The sequence below is a fragment of the Mytilus edulis genome, chromosome 1 (assembly GCF_963676685.1).
Source record: "Mytilus edulis chromosome 1, xbMytEdul2.2, whole genome shotgun sequence".
Lineage (NCBI taxonomy): Eukaryota > Metazoa > Mollusca > Bivalvia > Mytilida > Mytilidae > Mytilus > Mytilus edulis.
In genome coordinates, this window is record NC_092344.1 from 62990408 (window position 1) to 63006686 (window position 16279).

At 33.1% G+C, this 16279-nt stretch overlaps 2 protein-coding genes across 3 annotated transcripts in view; one reads left to right on the forward strand and one right to left on the reverse strand.

The window, feature by feature from the left end:
* Positions 1-15969, reverse strand: LOC139486446 (E3 ubiquitin-protein ligase TRIM71-like). Of its 2 annotated transcripts, XR_011655581.1 has the most exons (3): positions 15885-15969; positions 2601-4846; positions 5-2548 (listed from the first exon to the last, which is right to left on the reverse strand). XR_011655581.1 is itself a non-coding variant. In XM_071271327.1 (2 exons), exon 2 carries the CDS (start codon positions 4840-4842, stop codon positions 3319-3321), a length of 1524 nt encoding a protein of 507 aa, XP_071127428.1. In that variant the 5' UTR covers positions 4843-4846; positions 15885-15961; the 3' UTR covers positions 1-3318. The 2 variants fall into 2 exon arrangements, 1 of the variants encoding a protein (XP_071127428.1); XM_071271327.1 differs by having other exon boundaries at positions 1-4846; positions 15885-15961.
* Positions 15918-16279, forward strand: part of LOC139486455 (MTRF1L release factor glutamine methyltransferase-like) — a 40001-nt gene continuing 39639 nt past the window's right edge. Inside the window, exon 1 of the mRNA XM_071271342.1 lies at positions 15918-16039. The gene's annotated coding sequence lies outside the window, so the exon portion shown is untranslated. The remainder of the gene's footprint in view (positions 16040-16279) is intronic.

Consider the following 16279-nt stretch of genomic DNA (forward strand, 5'->3'; position numbering starts at 1 on the left):
AGTAAGTTTTTTTATTGACATTATTTATTTTTAAGTAAATGCTCTTTAACAAGTTATAGTCATTTAAAATATTAAAAGAAATAGAATATGAGAAAAATACTTTTTTGTAAATTGTACAGATACTAACTAAACTATAATGCATAAATATGTAAATTTATATCATTCATAAGAAAAAGACTTTTTTGTAAATTGTACATGTACTAAAAAAACTATAATGCATATATATATATTATATATATACACAAGTCTAAATTGAAAACTACGTTCAAACCTATAATTGCGTAAGATAAAAAACGCAATTTTCATACTTGTGCACGTAAAACAAATTCAGTTATAGAAGGGTCTAAAAACAGCACAAACAACATTTTCCAAAAGACCAAAAAAGTGAAAAAGTATATATATCATGAATATGTAAAATTAATATCATACATGTTAAAAAAAGATCTTGTGGACAAAAATTGTAAATAATCTTGAATATTATCTGCAAAGTTGCAAAATAAAATAAAAAACAAATTCCTGAAATGAGTAAATTCCCTGGGTATTTTCTTTGAACTCTTTGAACTAATGGCTTACAATATTTCTACTTTTAGCTGTTGAATTAATACATTTTGATTTTTTTTCATAATTTCATTCATAAGAAATAGGAGAAATATCATAATTATCTTTGGTGAGCAATTTTTTCAAACTATTGGTAAAAATTCAGTCATTTAATGATATTATTTTTATTGCCAGTATCTGCTTTAGTTACTGAGACTGAGATGCCATTTAACAAGGGGACCATACTTGATGAATAAAAAATGGTATGCTTAAATATTGTTCTAAACATCATCAGAAAGAAGAAAAAAAATCTTCCAAACATGACTGCTGTACCTAGTTCTGTAAATGATATTTCTATAATTAAAAAAATAAGATCTTAAATAATTGAAATGCTAGCGAAACCTCTGTTTTTAATTCAACTGCCTCTGCTGAAAACAATTTCAATTTCCTGATTTCTACATCATTTAATGAGATTTACAATCGGTTTGTACATCAATGATGGGTGCCAAATGTGGAGCAGAATTAGCTGCCCTTCTGGAGCACCTGAGATCATGTTCAGCTTTTGATGTGCATGATGTGGTTTGTGTCTCAGTCTTGTTTGTTTGTTTTTTGGTTTTTTTTGGGGTCTTTTATCTTTTTTTTTTTTTTATGGGGTAAAGATTGTAATGCAACCAAAACTCTATGTTAGTGACTTGAAATATCTATTCCAAGGTTTATCACAACTTTTTTGATACACAAAATATAGTGCATTGATCATAACATTCTAAACATCCTATCCATGAACATTTCCTGAAATTTCTCAAAATCATATATTCTAAGATATTCTAGTCTAAAAACGATGTTACCGGTACACCTGTCAAGAAAATTACATAACTTATGCATGGTGCAGGAATCTTATATATGTTATAAAAATATAAATGATGTCATATTGTTAAAGTCATTTTTTAAATGATAGAGTTATCTCCCATTATCCAGAATAACTACAACCAATTCTTTTTTGAGAATGCAATATTTATTTTACTTTCCACTGATAAATTAAATTGATTTTTGTGTGTCTGTCTTTCTCTAATGAATTTTGATTCTCCTTACAGACCACATATGATATATTCCACCTCTTTTTCTAATTTTTTTTTTCAATAAAAAATATAATCCACTTTGTATCCTATGCAATGCCATTGTAGATGAGGCAGATAATAAGACTTTTTATGTTATCTTAATAAAATCCATCGCTGAACGCAGCCTGATATTACCGCAGAGGTCAAACCCTGAACAGTTGGAGCAAATTTGGATATAATATTCAAGTAAAACTGTAACCCCCCCCCCAAAAAAATAAAAAATTTGCACTTGCACATAAAAACTAGAAAGACATTGAACGAAGCTTAAAAATATAACAACCCTAATTCACAATATATAAATGTTATGGACTAATTTTCGCATTTGAAAAATGCATACATCATTTGTACATGTGAAGAATAAAAACCTGCTACAATAAAAAAAAAACTGCTACACTAAAAAAAACAGAAAATAACCAAAAAAACTAAACATTGATTTTTGATATCTAACTAATCATAACAAAGTTAATATACAGTAAAAAAGTAATATGAAAACCAAAGGTATTAAAAACAACACACAACATTTATACTAAATGATAAATTGATGATGTGTGAAAAATCATTTAGTAATGTAAATTTTAATACATTATAGGTTGCATTTAACTGTTTCTCAAACCACGCCTCTTTTGGGGAGATATATATCATTCAATGATAATTTGATTTGTTGACAAACTGGTTCCCAGATATGATCTCTATATTTCATCTCATAGAGACAATAACTTAGGACTGTTACCAGTATAAAAACATATTTATAATTGCTTTGAAAAATAAATGCTTTGAAAAATAAAAGTAGGGGTAGTACATAATTTTAGTATTAGTTTAAACTCTTAATAAGTTCAGGACATATAAATGTGGAAAAAATGCCGCACAGACCTATGTTTAGACCTTTGAATAAAATTGTAGTGTATATCAACTTTCCATTCTAGGATATAATTTTTCATGAAACTTCATAGTAAAAGAGTCACAGTTTTAGCCGCAAAGGGAGTTACTATGGGAAATTTCATTGTCAATATTTACAGTAATGCAACCTATAGGGAATCTGTCTGTTCAATGTTTTGCTTGCCTGACCCAATAACTTCTGTAGTTAAATGTATAAATTTAAACATTTCACTTATACAAAAGTGATTTGAGAGACATGAATAGACACACACCAATTTAGGCCAGGCAGAAAAATGTGATTACATTTCACACTAAAAAGATTAGACCAAGTGAAAAGGATTGATCCAGAAGTGAAAGTATTTTGAAGGATCCAAATGACTAAATAATACATTTTGGCTGCTGACTGAGAGAATAAAATTGAGAATGGAAATGGGGAATGTGTCAAAGAGACAACAACCCGACCAAATAAAAAAACAACAGCAGAGGGTCACCAACAGGTCTTCAATGTAGCGAGAAATTCCCGCACCCGGAGGCGTCCTTCAGCTGGCCCCTAAACAAATATATACTAGTCCAGTGATAATGAACGCCATACTTATTTCCAAATTGTACACAAGAAACTAAAATTAAAATAATACAAGACTAACAAAGGCCAGAGGCTCCTGACTTGGGACAGGCGCAAAAATGCGGCGGGGTTAAACATGTTTGTGAGATCTCAACCCTCCCCCTATACCTCTAACCAATGTAGAAATGTAAAATGTATACATTTTGTAACTGACAAGAGCAATGAGACTTAAATCTGTAATCCCAAACTGTGTAAACTAATTGTGTACAATTTTGCATTATTACACCCAATCCATAAGAAACTTTTCAAATCTACTGCAACCCTTCTCGGCCAATTTCTTTCAAGTTCCTTGAATTGGAAAAAGGTTATGAAACTTCCATCAGGTTGAAGAACATGGATTGTATGATTTTCGTAATCTGCTATGTATAAATGACCCATTCTGTCATTTGTTACACTATCAGGCTGGAAGGGTTTTGGTCCTGCTGGGTTTTGAGATCCATTATAGGTAAACTTAATCTTTGTAAAATCCGAATTAAATCCTTGTATTGCTCTAGTTTCCCCATCAATGACTAGGAAATCATCGTTTACATTTTGAATAATTCTATCAGGTTTTTGAAACATTTCTCTTCCATTTTGATTCTTTGAATATTCAGCCATAACTTTACCAGTGGGACTCAGCTTCACAATTTTACCATTACCGGTAGTACTATTCTTATGAAGACAAAGCAGAACTTCACCATTTCTTGTGACACACATACATCTAGTAATAAATGGTGATGCATCATAAAATTCCTGTTTCCTTCCACAAAATGTAAATCTCCAAACTTTGAAACCTTTTTCTTCTGATACTAGTATATCACCATACTTTGTGATCTTCATATCTTTGAAATCAAAACCTACAAGAACTTTCATCTTTTCAGCGCCTTTTTTAGTTACCAAATGTAAAGTTCCTGGGCGCTGAAATCCAATCCATGCTAATTCCCCATGAACCGGAACGATGGTCCCAACATGTTGATAATTTGGAAAACTGCTTTTAAAATCGACTGAGGTATTCAGTTCTATTTGACCTTGAAATTCATCACCTGAGCAAACATGGTCTTCATAACAGACATTTTGGAAACGACCAATCATACGTGCCATACGCTTTTCATCAATCTCTATTGAATCCAATCTATATTCAGATGGTTTACCCAATGCCATTTCTGTTAAAAATGACCTATCTAAACAAAGTGGATCAAATCTATTTTTAGATATCCAATGAATTAAATCAGCATCATTGTTAGATAGCTTCTTCTCTATAGTTTCCATATGCTTTTCAAGCTTTTCCCTGCATGTTGCAGCTTTCTGTTTACAATTACCCAAAAGAGTTTTGTCTATTTTCTGTAATGCCTTGAATTCCTCGTCTAGTTTACATTTAGCTTCTTCAACTTTTTCTTTCACATATTCAGCTTTGTCCGAAATGGCTTTTGAAATGACTGATCTTTTCCGTTCCATTTCATCAAGATGTTGATTATTTTGCCTTTCTTCGTCTTTAATCAATTGTAATTCATCTTTCATGGTCTGAAGGTTACCTTTTAACTCCCTTCTTTTTGATTTTGCATGTTCACTGAGATCAGATAAGGTGTGACCTCTGTGTACACCAGTTACACATAATCTGCATGCAAGTGTATTGTCATTTTCACAATAGAACTGGTAAACTTGCATCGGATGATGAGTGCATGTATTGGTAACAGGTACTTGAGCTTGAGCCATTATCCTAAAAAAAAAAGAGGCAGACATTGGTAAATTTAAATTTTTCACAAAGGCAAGAGTGTACGATTGAGTTAAGTCTGCCAATTGATATTTTATCGTATGTTTTTCTTTGTTGTGATGTTATGCTATTGTTTCAGAAAAAGGGAGAAGGTTTGGATCCATTAAAACGTTTAATCCCGCTGCAAATGTTTGCACCTGTCCTAAGTCAGGAATCTGATGTACAGTAGTTGTCGTTTGTTTATGTAATATATACATGTTTCTCGTTTCTCGTTTTGTTTATATAGATTAGACCGTTAGTTTTCCCGTTTGAATGGTTTTACACTAGTAATTTTGGGGCCCTTTATAGCTTGTTGTTCGGTGTGAGCCAAGGCTCCGTGTTGAAGGCCGTACTTTAACCTATAATGGTTTACTTTTTAAATTGTTATTTGTATGGAGAGTTGTCTCATTGGCACTCACACCACATCTTCCTATATCTATCTACATATACTTATTTTGCATGTCTCACCTGCTTTTCTTGTCATGATTGTCATGATTGTATTTTTGAATATATGTCTTTAATTTTAGATTAATACTATAGGTGTCACATTAACTTAACATGTAAGGAATGATCAAATGAGGTCAAAGTCAGATGAAGCCTTTCAAACAGATATGAAATTTACACTTAACAATCTTTCCATAAACCAATTACATATATACATGATAATAAATGACTGAGAGTTTTTAGAACACTGAGAAACAGAAAAAACTATAAAACCATAACATTGACCGAAGAACAATAAAAATGAGGTCAAAGTCATATAAATTCTGCCAGATAGGCATGTTAAATCATTCCATATATCAAATGTAGTTGATCTATTGCTCTAATATAGTACCTGAGATATAAACTTAATTGACCACAACAACTTATCCTTGATCACTCTAATCCATGATAATTAGTGGGGTCGCCCTGATATTCCGACACCCCATCAGTCCAACACCCCATTGGTCCGACACCCTATTAGTCCGACACCCCATTGGTCCGACAGCCCATTAGTCCGACATCCCACTGGTCCGACACCCAAATAGTCCGACAAAGGTTAATAACTATCGTAATAGAAAATCTACTTCATGAGGGTGTGGATTGGGGTTAAAACAGAACAGTGAAAAGTGGGCAAAAATATAAAGAAGAGAAAAATGGATAAATATTAAAGAATAGAGAATAATGAGGTGCTAATATATAAGGATAAGAGAATAATGAACAAAAAGTATAAAGAATACAGAAAATGGCCTAAAAATTAAATACAGAATTTACGAAACCAGACACTCATTTGTAAAATTGTTGTTGACGTCGTATCTGAACTACTCTTTCTTTTGAGTATATCACAGAAACAGATAATATCATGCCACCTGCCTGGTATTACTTTTAAAGAAGTAACATGACCATATATGCATATAAAGAAATCGAGAACCTTCCAAGTATTGGTAAACTAATACAAGATTTGTTCTATATAGGAACACAATCAACTAAAATAGAAATGTCTGTCATCAGTAGTGCAGTCTCTTATCATAGAGAATAATGTTTTCATGATTAGGTCTCGGATAGTCAAAACTATCAAAAGTGTCATTTTACCATGACCAGGACTATTTTTTTCAAACATTATCATGTCCATTCATCTATACTGTACACTAACTTAAAGATTGTAAACTTAAAGCCGTTGCCGAATTATTAATTGATTATATCATTTATACACTCGAGCATTGGCGAGTTTAAGTTTATAACCATTGATAGTAAAGTTGTCCAATCGGTGATAAATTTTCTATACAAAAAAGACTTTATCAATGTTGAAACTTCGATAAAAATGGAGAAAATGTGCTGTCAGAATGAACTTGAACTGAATAGTCAAGAAAAATTTGCCACTGGACATTAGACAAACAAATAACTACCAATTATGTACAAAAAGCCATTTCCATATATAATTATTTACATAATAAAGCGATAATATTTGTAATTGCATACTCATAAAGAGGGGCAGATATAGCTATTTTTTAAAGGGGGTTCCAACCATATGTCCCCATTCAAATGAATTGATTGTCCAAAAAAGGGGGTTTCTTCACCACCCCTGGATCCACAACTGCATAAAACAACACTCTTTTTTCTGAATATAGTTCTTTTCATTTGTGTTCTTTGTTGCATCTTAAAAAACACAACTTATCGGTTGCTTTTTGTCGAGCCTTCGACTTTAGTCGAAAAAGCGAGACTAAGTGATCCTACATTCCGTCGGCGGCGGCGGCGTCCACAAATATTCACTCTGTGGTTAAAGTTTTTGAAATTTTAATAACTTTCTTAAACTATACTGAATTTCTACCAAACTTGGACAGAAGCTTGTTTATGATCATAAGAAAGTATCCAGAAGTAAATTTTGTAAAAATAAAATTCCATTTTTTCCGTATTTTACTTATAAATGGACTTAGTTTTTCTGCGAGGAAACATTACATTCACTCTGTGGTTAAAGTTTTTAAAATTTTAATAACTTTCATAAACTATCCTTGATTTGTACCAAACTTGGACAGAAGCTTGTTTATGATCATAAGATAGTATCAAGAAGAAAATTTGTAAAAAGAAATTTCCACTTTTCCGTATTTTACTTATAAATGGACTTAGTTTTTTTGCCAGAAACAAAACATTCACTCTGTCATTGTCTGTGTGGTTTAAGTTTTTAAAATTTTTATAATGTTCTTAAACTATCCTGGATTTCTACCAAACTTAGACAAAAGCTTGTTTCTGATCATAAGATATTATTCAGAAGTAAATTTTGTAAAAAAAAATTCACTTTTACCGTATTTTACTTATAAATGGACTTAGTTTTTCTTCCAGTTAACATTACATACAGTCTGCAGTTAATTAAAGTTTATAAAACATTAGATTCATAAACTATCCTGGATTTTTTACCAAACTTGGAAGCTTCTTTCAATCAAAAGACAGTATCGAGAGGGAAATTTTTATTGATTTTTTTCCTCATTTTTGTTGAGTCTGCGATTAACAGCAAAAGTAGGCGAGACACTGGGTTGCGTGGAACCCTTATGAATTTTTTAACAACATAAGCAAACATGCGACATGAAAATAACTCCAAAAAACACCACTTCTCTTGACATTGATACTGTCACAGGAATGTGCCTGTTTTTATGCCCCACCTACGATAGTAGAGGGGCATTATTTATGCCCCACCTACAATAGTAGAGGGGCATTATGTTTTCTGGTCTGTGCGTCCTTCCGTCTGTTCGTCCGTCCGTCCGTTCGTCTGTCCCTATGTTCGTCCCACTTCAGGTTAAAGTTTTTGGTCAAGGTAGTTTTTGATGAAGCTGAAGTCCAATCAACTTGAAACTTAGTTCACATGTTCCTTATGATATGATCTTTCTTATTTTAAAACAAAATTTGACTTTTGACACCATTTTCACGGTCCACTGAACATAGAAATTAAAAGTATGAGTTTCAGGTTAAAGTTTTTGGTCAAGGTAGTTTTTGATGAAGCTGAAGTCCAATCAACTTGAAACTTAGTACACATGTTTCTTATGATATGATCTTTCATATTTTTAAACCAAATTAGACTTTTGACCCCATTTTCATGGTCCACTGAACATAGAAATTAAAAGTGTGAGTTTCAGGATAAAGTTTTAGGTCAAGGTAGTTTTTGATGAAGTTAAAGTCCAATCAACTTGAAACTTAGTACACATGTTCCTTATTAGTTGATCTTTTTACTTTTAAGGCCAAATTAGATTTTTTACCCAATTTCACAGTCCATTGAACATGGAAAATGATAATGCAAGTGGGGCATCCGTGTTACTGACGGTGTACTTTGGACACATTCTTGTCATTATTTCTATTTACCAGCACATTTTTGATGATATAAACTCGAACTCAAACAGATTCTTTACGGAGAACCCAACAAACTTTACATTTTTGTCGAGCCTGCGACTTTTGTCTGGGGCGATTGCGTCAACAAATATTCACTCTGTGGTTAAAGATTTTGAAATTTTGATAATACATAGCGATCATACATTCCGTTGTCGGCGGGGGCGATTGCGTCCACAAATATTCACTCTATGGTTAAAGATTTTGAAATTTTTATAACTTTCTTAAACAATCCTTGATTTCTACTAAAGTTGGACAGAAGCTTGTTTAGGGAGCAACCATTTAACTTCAAGGAGGGAGTATGGGTTTTTTCTTAGTCAGATAATTTTTCAACACAATAAGTCAGTTTTTCTAAATTTAACACTGTGAAGTATGGGGGAATTTGCATTCAGAATAATTTCAGAATTAAAAAAAAACATATATGGGCGTTTTTCAATAAAAGCGTAACTTTCAGACCTAAAAAAAATGGAAAATCAGCTTGTCTAAAATTTAATTTCACAAGTTATTTTGAATACCTCTATTGTAGACCTGTTTGTAAACAAAAAGTGCAATCTTAAATATTCTTTAAAATGATATTATTTTCATAATTTGTGTACTGTTTCGTAGGGGACTTTGTCCCCTACGAAACTTCTTCTAAACACACATATTTTTTGCAATTTTAAATGTTCCCTATAGACATTCCAGTTGTTTACTTTTAAATACTAGAAAAATCTCATTTTTTTCTGAATTGGAAAACCATTTTTAGCTCACCTGGCCCAAAGGGCCAAGTGAGCTTTTCTCATCACTTGGCGTCCGTCGTCCGTCGTCGTCCGGCGTTAGCTTTTACAAAAATCTTCTCCTCTGAAACTACTGGGCCAAATTAAACCAAACTTGGCCACAATCATCATTGGGGTATCTAGTTTAAAAAATGTGTGGCGTGACCCGGTCAACCAACCAAGATGGTCGCCACGGCTAAAAATAGAACATAGGGGTAAAATGCAGTTTTTGGCTTATAACTCAAAAACCAAAGCATTTAGAGCAAATCTGACATGGGGTAAAAATGTTTATCAGGTCAAGATATATCTGCCCTGAAATTTTCAGATGAATCGGTCAATCGGTTGTTGGGTTGCTGCCCCTGAATTGGTAATTTTGAGGAAATTTTGCTGTTTTTGGTTATTATCTTGAATATTATTATAGATAGAGATAAACTGTAAACAGCAATAATGTTCAGCAAAGTAAGATCTACAAATAAGTCAAACATGACCAAAATGGTCAGTTGACCCGTTTAGGAGTTATTGCCCTTTATAGTCAATTTTTAACCATTTTTCGTTAATTAAAGTAATCTTTTACAAAAATCTTCTCCTCTGAAACTACTGGGCCAAATTAATCCAAACTTGGCCACAATCATCTTTGGGGTATCTAGTTTAAAAAATGTGTGGCGTGACCTGGTCAACCAACCAAGATGGCCGCCAATGCTAAAAATAGAACAAAGGGGTAAAATGCAGTTTTTGGCTTATAACTCAAAAACCAAAGCATTTTGAGGAAATCTGACATGGATAAAAATGTTTATCAGGTCAAGATCTATCTGCCCTGAAATTTTCAGATGAATCGGTCAATCGGTTGTTGGGTTGCTGCCCCTAAATTGGTAATTTTGAGGAAATTTTGCTGTTTTTGGTTATTATCTTGAATACTATTATAGATAGAGATAAACTGTAAACAGCAATAATGTTCAGCAAAGTAAGATCTACAAATAAGTCAACATGACCAAAATGGTCAGTTGACCCCTTTAGGAGTTATTGCCCTTTATAGTCAATTTTTAACCATTTTTCATTAATTAAAGTAATCTTTTACAAAAATCTTCTCCTCTGAAACTACTGGGCCAAATTAATCCAAACTTGGCCACAATCATCTTTGGGGTATCTAGTTTAAAAAATGTGTGGCGTGACCTGGTCAACCAACCAAGATGGCCGCCACGGCTAAAAATAGAACAAAGGGGTACAAGAGGCTGTCACAACGACAGGAAACCGGATTTATTAATATTTATTTGTGTCCTGGCAATATCACAAGAACCATTACTGATGAATGGTGAAAGTGAAAATCGTCAATATCAAATTTGACCTCCATTTTGTCATCAGTATCAACATATTAAAATTTAAAAAGCTTAGATTGAATGGTTCGTGAGTAAATGCAACAACGTGAATGGAAACGCCATTTTACAATCTTTCAAGAACCATAACGCCTGAATGGTAAAAGTCAAAATCGTCATTATTGAACTTGACCTCTATTTTGTCATCAGTAACAACATATAAAAATTTCAAAAGCTTTGGTTGAATGGTTCATGAGAAAATGCACGGACACGACTGGAAACACCATTTTTCAATCTTTCAAGAACCATAACTCGTGAACGGTAAAAGTCAAAATCGTCATTATTTAACTTGACCTCTATTTTGTCATCAGTAACAACATATTAAAATTTGGGAAGCTTTGGTAGAACAGTTCATGCGTAAATGCACGGACACAACTGGAAACTCCATTTTTCAATCTTTCAAGAACCATAACTCCTGAACGGTAAAAGTCAAAATCGTCATTATTGAACTTGACCTCCATTTTGTCATCAGTAACAACATATTAAAATTTGGGAAGCTTTGGTAGAACAGTTCATGCGTAAATGCACGGACACAACTGGAAACTCCATTTTTCAATCTTTCAAGAACCATAACTCCTGAATGGTAAAAGTCAAAATCGCCATTATTGAACTTGACCTTCATTTAGTTGTCAGTAACAACATATTAAAATTTTAAAAGCTTTGGTTGAACGGTTCATGAGTTAATGCACGGACAACATTTGATTGACGCCCGCCCAGCCGCCCGGCTGCCCGGCGTACATCCCCAAATCAATAAACGACATTTTTGTCACAAAAATCCGGTTAAAAATGCAGTTTTTGGCTTATAACTCAAAAACCAAAGCATTTTGAGGAAATCTGACATGGGATAAAAATGTTTATCAGGTCAAGATCTATCTGCCCTGAAATTTTCAGATGAATCGGTCAATCAGTTGTTGGGTTGCTGCCCCTGAATTGGTAATTTTGAGGAAATTTTGCTGTTTTTGGTTATTATCTTGAATATTATCATGATTATTATAGACAGAGATAAACTGTCAACAGCAATAATGTTCAGCAAAGTAAGATCTACAAATAAGTCAACATGACCAAAATGGTCAGTTGACCCGTTTATGAGTTATTGCCCTTTATAGTCAATTTTTAACCATTTTTCGTAAATTAAAGTAATCTTTTACAAAAATCTTCTCCTCTGAAACTACTGGGCCAAATTAATCCAAACTTGGCCACAATCATCTTTGGGGTATCTAGTTTAAAAAATGTGTGGCGTGACCTGGTCAACCAACCAAGATGGCCGCCACGGCTAAAAATAAAACAAAGGGGTAAAATGCAGTTTTTGGCTTATAACTCAAAAACCAAAGCATTTTGAGGAAATCTGACATGGGATAAAAATGTTTATCAGGTCAAGATCTATCTGCCCTGAAATTTTCAGATGAATCGGTCAATCAGTTGTTGGGTTGCTGCCCCTGAATTGGTAATTTTGAGGAAATTTTGCTGTTTTTGGTTATTATCTTGAATATTATTATAGACAGAGATAAACTGTCAACAGCAATAATGTTCAGCAAAGTAAGATCTACAAATAAGTCAACATGACCAAAATGGTCAGTTGACCCGTTTAGGAGTTATTGCCCTTTATAGTCAATTTTTAACCATTTTTCGTAAATTAAAGTAATCTTTTACAAAAATCTTCTCCTCTGAAACTACTGGGCCAAATTAGTCCAAACTTGGCCACAATCATCTTTGGGGTATCTAGTTTAAAAAATGTGTGGCGTGACCTGGTCAACCAACCAAGATGGCCGCCACGGCTAAAAATAGAACAAAGGGGTAAAATGCAGTTTTTGGCTTATAACTCAAAAACCAAAGCATTTTGAGGAAATCTGACATGGGATAAAAATGTTTATCAGGTCAAGATCTATCTGCCCTGAAATTTTCAGATGAATCGGTCAATCGGTTGTTGGGTTGCTGCCCCTGAATTGGTAATTTTGAGGAAATTTTGCTGTTTTTGGTTATTATCTTGAATATTATTATAGACAGAGATAAACTGTAAACAGCAATAATTTTCAGCAAAGTAAGATCTACAAATAAGTCAGCATGACCAAAATGGTCAGTTGACCCGTTTAGGAGTTATTGCCCTTTATAGTCAATTTTTAACCATTTTTCGTAAATTAAAGTAATCTTTTACAAAAATCTTCTCCTCTGAAACTACTTAGCCAAATTAATCCAAACTTGGCCACAATCATCTTTGGGGTATCTAGTTTAAAAAATGTGTGGCGTGACCTGGTCAACCAACCAAGATGGCCGCCACCGCTAAAAATAGAACATAGGGGTAAAATGCAGTGTTTGGCTTATAACTCAAAAACCAAAGCATTTTGAGGAAATCTGACTTGGGATAAAAATGTTTATCAGGTCAAGATCTATCTTCCCTGAAATTTTCAGATGAATCGGTCAATCGGTTGCTGCCCCTGAATTGGTAATTTTGAGGAAATTTTGCTGTTTTTGGTTATTATCTTTAATATTATTATAGATAGAGATAAATTGTAAACAGCAATAATGTTCAGCAAAGTAAGATCTACAAATAAGTCAACATGACCAAAATGGTCAGTTGACGCCTTTAGGAGTTATTGCCCTTTATAGTCAATCTTTAACCATTTTTCATAAATCTAAGTAATCTTTTACAAAATCTCCACTAAAACTACTAGGCCACAATCATCTTTGGGGTATCTAGTTTGAAAAATGTGTCCGATGACCTGGCCATTCAACCAAGATGGCCGCCACGGCTAAAAATAGAACATAGGGGTAAAATGCAGTTTTTGGCTTATAACTATGAAACCAAAGCATCTAGAGCAAATCTGACAAGAAGTTAAATTGTTAATCAAGTCAATATCTATCTGCCCTGAATTTTTCAGATGAATTGGACAACTGGTTGTTGGGTTGCTGCCCTCCAATTGGTAATTTTTAAAGAAATTTTGCCGTTTTTGGTTATCTTGAATACTATTATAGATAGCGATAAACTGTAAACAGCAATAATGTTCAGCAAAGTAAGATCTACAAATAAGTCAACATGACATAAATGGTCAATTGACCCCTTAAGGAGTTATTGCCCTTTATAGTCAATTTTTAACAATTTTCATTAATTTGGTAAATTTATGTAAATTTTTACCAAATATAGTTCTCTGTTACTAATGGGCAAAGTTCATTATAGATATAATTGTAAGAAGCAAAATCGTTCAGTAAAGTAAGAACTTCAAACACATCACCATCACCAAAATACAATTTTGTCATGAATCCATTTGTGTCCTTTGTTTAATATGCACATAGACCAAGGTGAGCGACACAGGCTCTTTAGAGCCTCTAGTTATCGATAAAGATTAGACAATACTTCACATATGAAGGAACAACTCATGTTACGTAGTGGACATTTTGATGCGTTTCGTAGTGGACAAAACCGTTTCGTAGTGGACAAAAAGTTTCGTAGTTGACATCAACCCTATTATATGTTAATAAAAACATAATAAAATTACATGAAACTAACCCTTGTTATTTGTTTTGCACGAATATAATTGAAAAAAGATTAAAAAAAGACTGCATAGTAGTGGTAGTGTCCACTACGAAACTTTTTTTTCCCATACTTGTTTCGTAGGGGACCGTTTCGTAGGGGACGTATTCGCATGTTTTATTTTTTTTCCCACAATCCCTATATTGCAATAGTAACAAGACTTATTGTATTCATCAAAGCATTTATTAAGCTGTGCACTGATATTTTTTTCATAATTTTAAAACCAGATACTGAAGGAGATTTGACCTGTTTCGTTGTGGACATTAACAAAAATACGGTATCACTCTGGTCCATTTGATGTGCTCAATTTTTCTTACCAACAATTTAATTGCCGTTATAAAAGCATCACTTCTTTTGTAAGATCCTAATGTTTATATCTCTTGCAAACAAAAATTACATTGATTTTATAAAACTGTTTATTGGCAAATTTTAATGACTTCGTTTCGTAGTGGACATTTTGTAAATTAAAAATCCTATATTGAAAGCTGTTTATTAAAATATGTTGGCTCTGAACATACTTTTGAGTTATTAAAGAACTTATGTTAAGTAAAAATAACACTTATTTCTTCATTTTTTTACGATATTTTAGAGTATGAATGTTGAACAGGCGGTCTAGGGACATGCCATTTTGGTTGTTTTGGACCATTCAGGAGTCAATATCTTATCAATCCCTCTAAAAATAAACTGTTTCTTTGCTTTAAAATGTTAAATCTAATTCAATGTACTGACTGCACAAAAAATTACTTGCAAAGATCAAACACATTTTTTTTAAAGTGGCTGGGACAAGAAAATACGTTTTTATTGAAAAACGCCCATATATACCCCCTAGTATCTAGGAGGATTTCCTGTTTTTCAGTATGTTACTTATAAATAGACTTGGTTTTTCTTCCAGTTAACATTACATACAGTCTAGAGTTAAAGTTTTTACAACATTTATTAAATTCATAAACCATCCTGGATTGTTACAAAACTTTGACAGAAGCTTCTTACAATCAAGAGGTATAATGTAGAGGAAAATTTCTAATAATTTTACCCTTTTTTGTTGAGCATGCGACTAACAGCAAAATAAGGCGAGACACAGGTTTCCGCAGAACCCTCACGATTTTTTGTGTTTCTTTGTTACATATTAGTTTGTTGCTATAGTGATTAAAATTATAACACAATGTTAACTGCTGTATACCCCTATTATATACACACATGTCTCTGAATATAAGTAGATCCATACGGGAACAGACAACCTGAACCCCTTCTCCTCCCCTAAATAGAGTACTGGGCAATTTTTTTGTAGACGTCACAAGTTCTTATGTACTTTTACTCTGACTCTGAGACTCCTTTATTATGACCTATATAATATTTCACTTCAAATACCATCAAAAGGCATCATAAAATCGTTCTATTTAGGGGTAAAGATGAATATGGATACATACATAGTTCGTAATTGAGCAAACAATACTTGATAATGATATTAATGGCTTTAAAATATATATATTCGTATGCTTTACCTCAAATAAAGTGCAGGACCAGGAAATGTTTCAAACCGAAAGTGAAACTAGATCCAAATTCCGGAAATCATCCCAGCGAATTAACCAATCAGTAACAAGAAACTTAAACCGAAAGTTGGAGCACATGTGGAGATAACTGTTGTTTCTGAGGAAAGGTATAAACACTTTTAAAAGTTTGGTGCAGTCTCAGTCAAAGTGTCGAACTATTTTTTTCATCTGTATATCATTTGGAATAACACAATTCACAGAGTCTACAATCAATCAAAAATAATATGAAGATGCGTTTATTCATTTTATATTTGAAGGGGGATATGACCTTTATCGGGACTCCGGGATCGGGTGTTTTTAAGCTCGGGATTTCGGGATTGACCCTTTCGGGCCCGGTAAATTCTTTT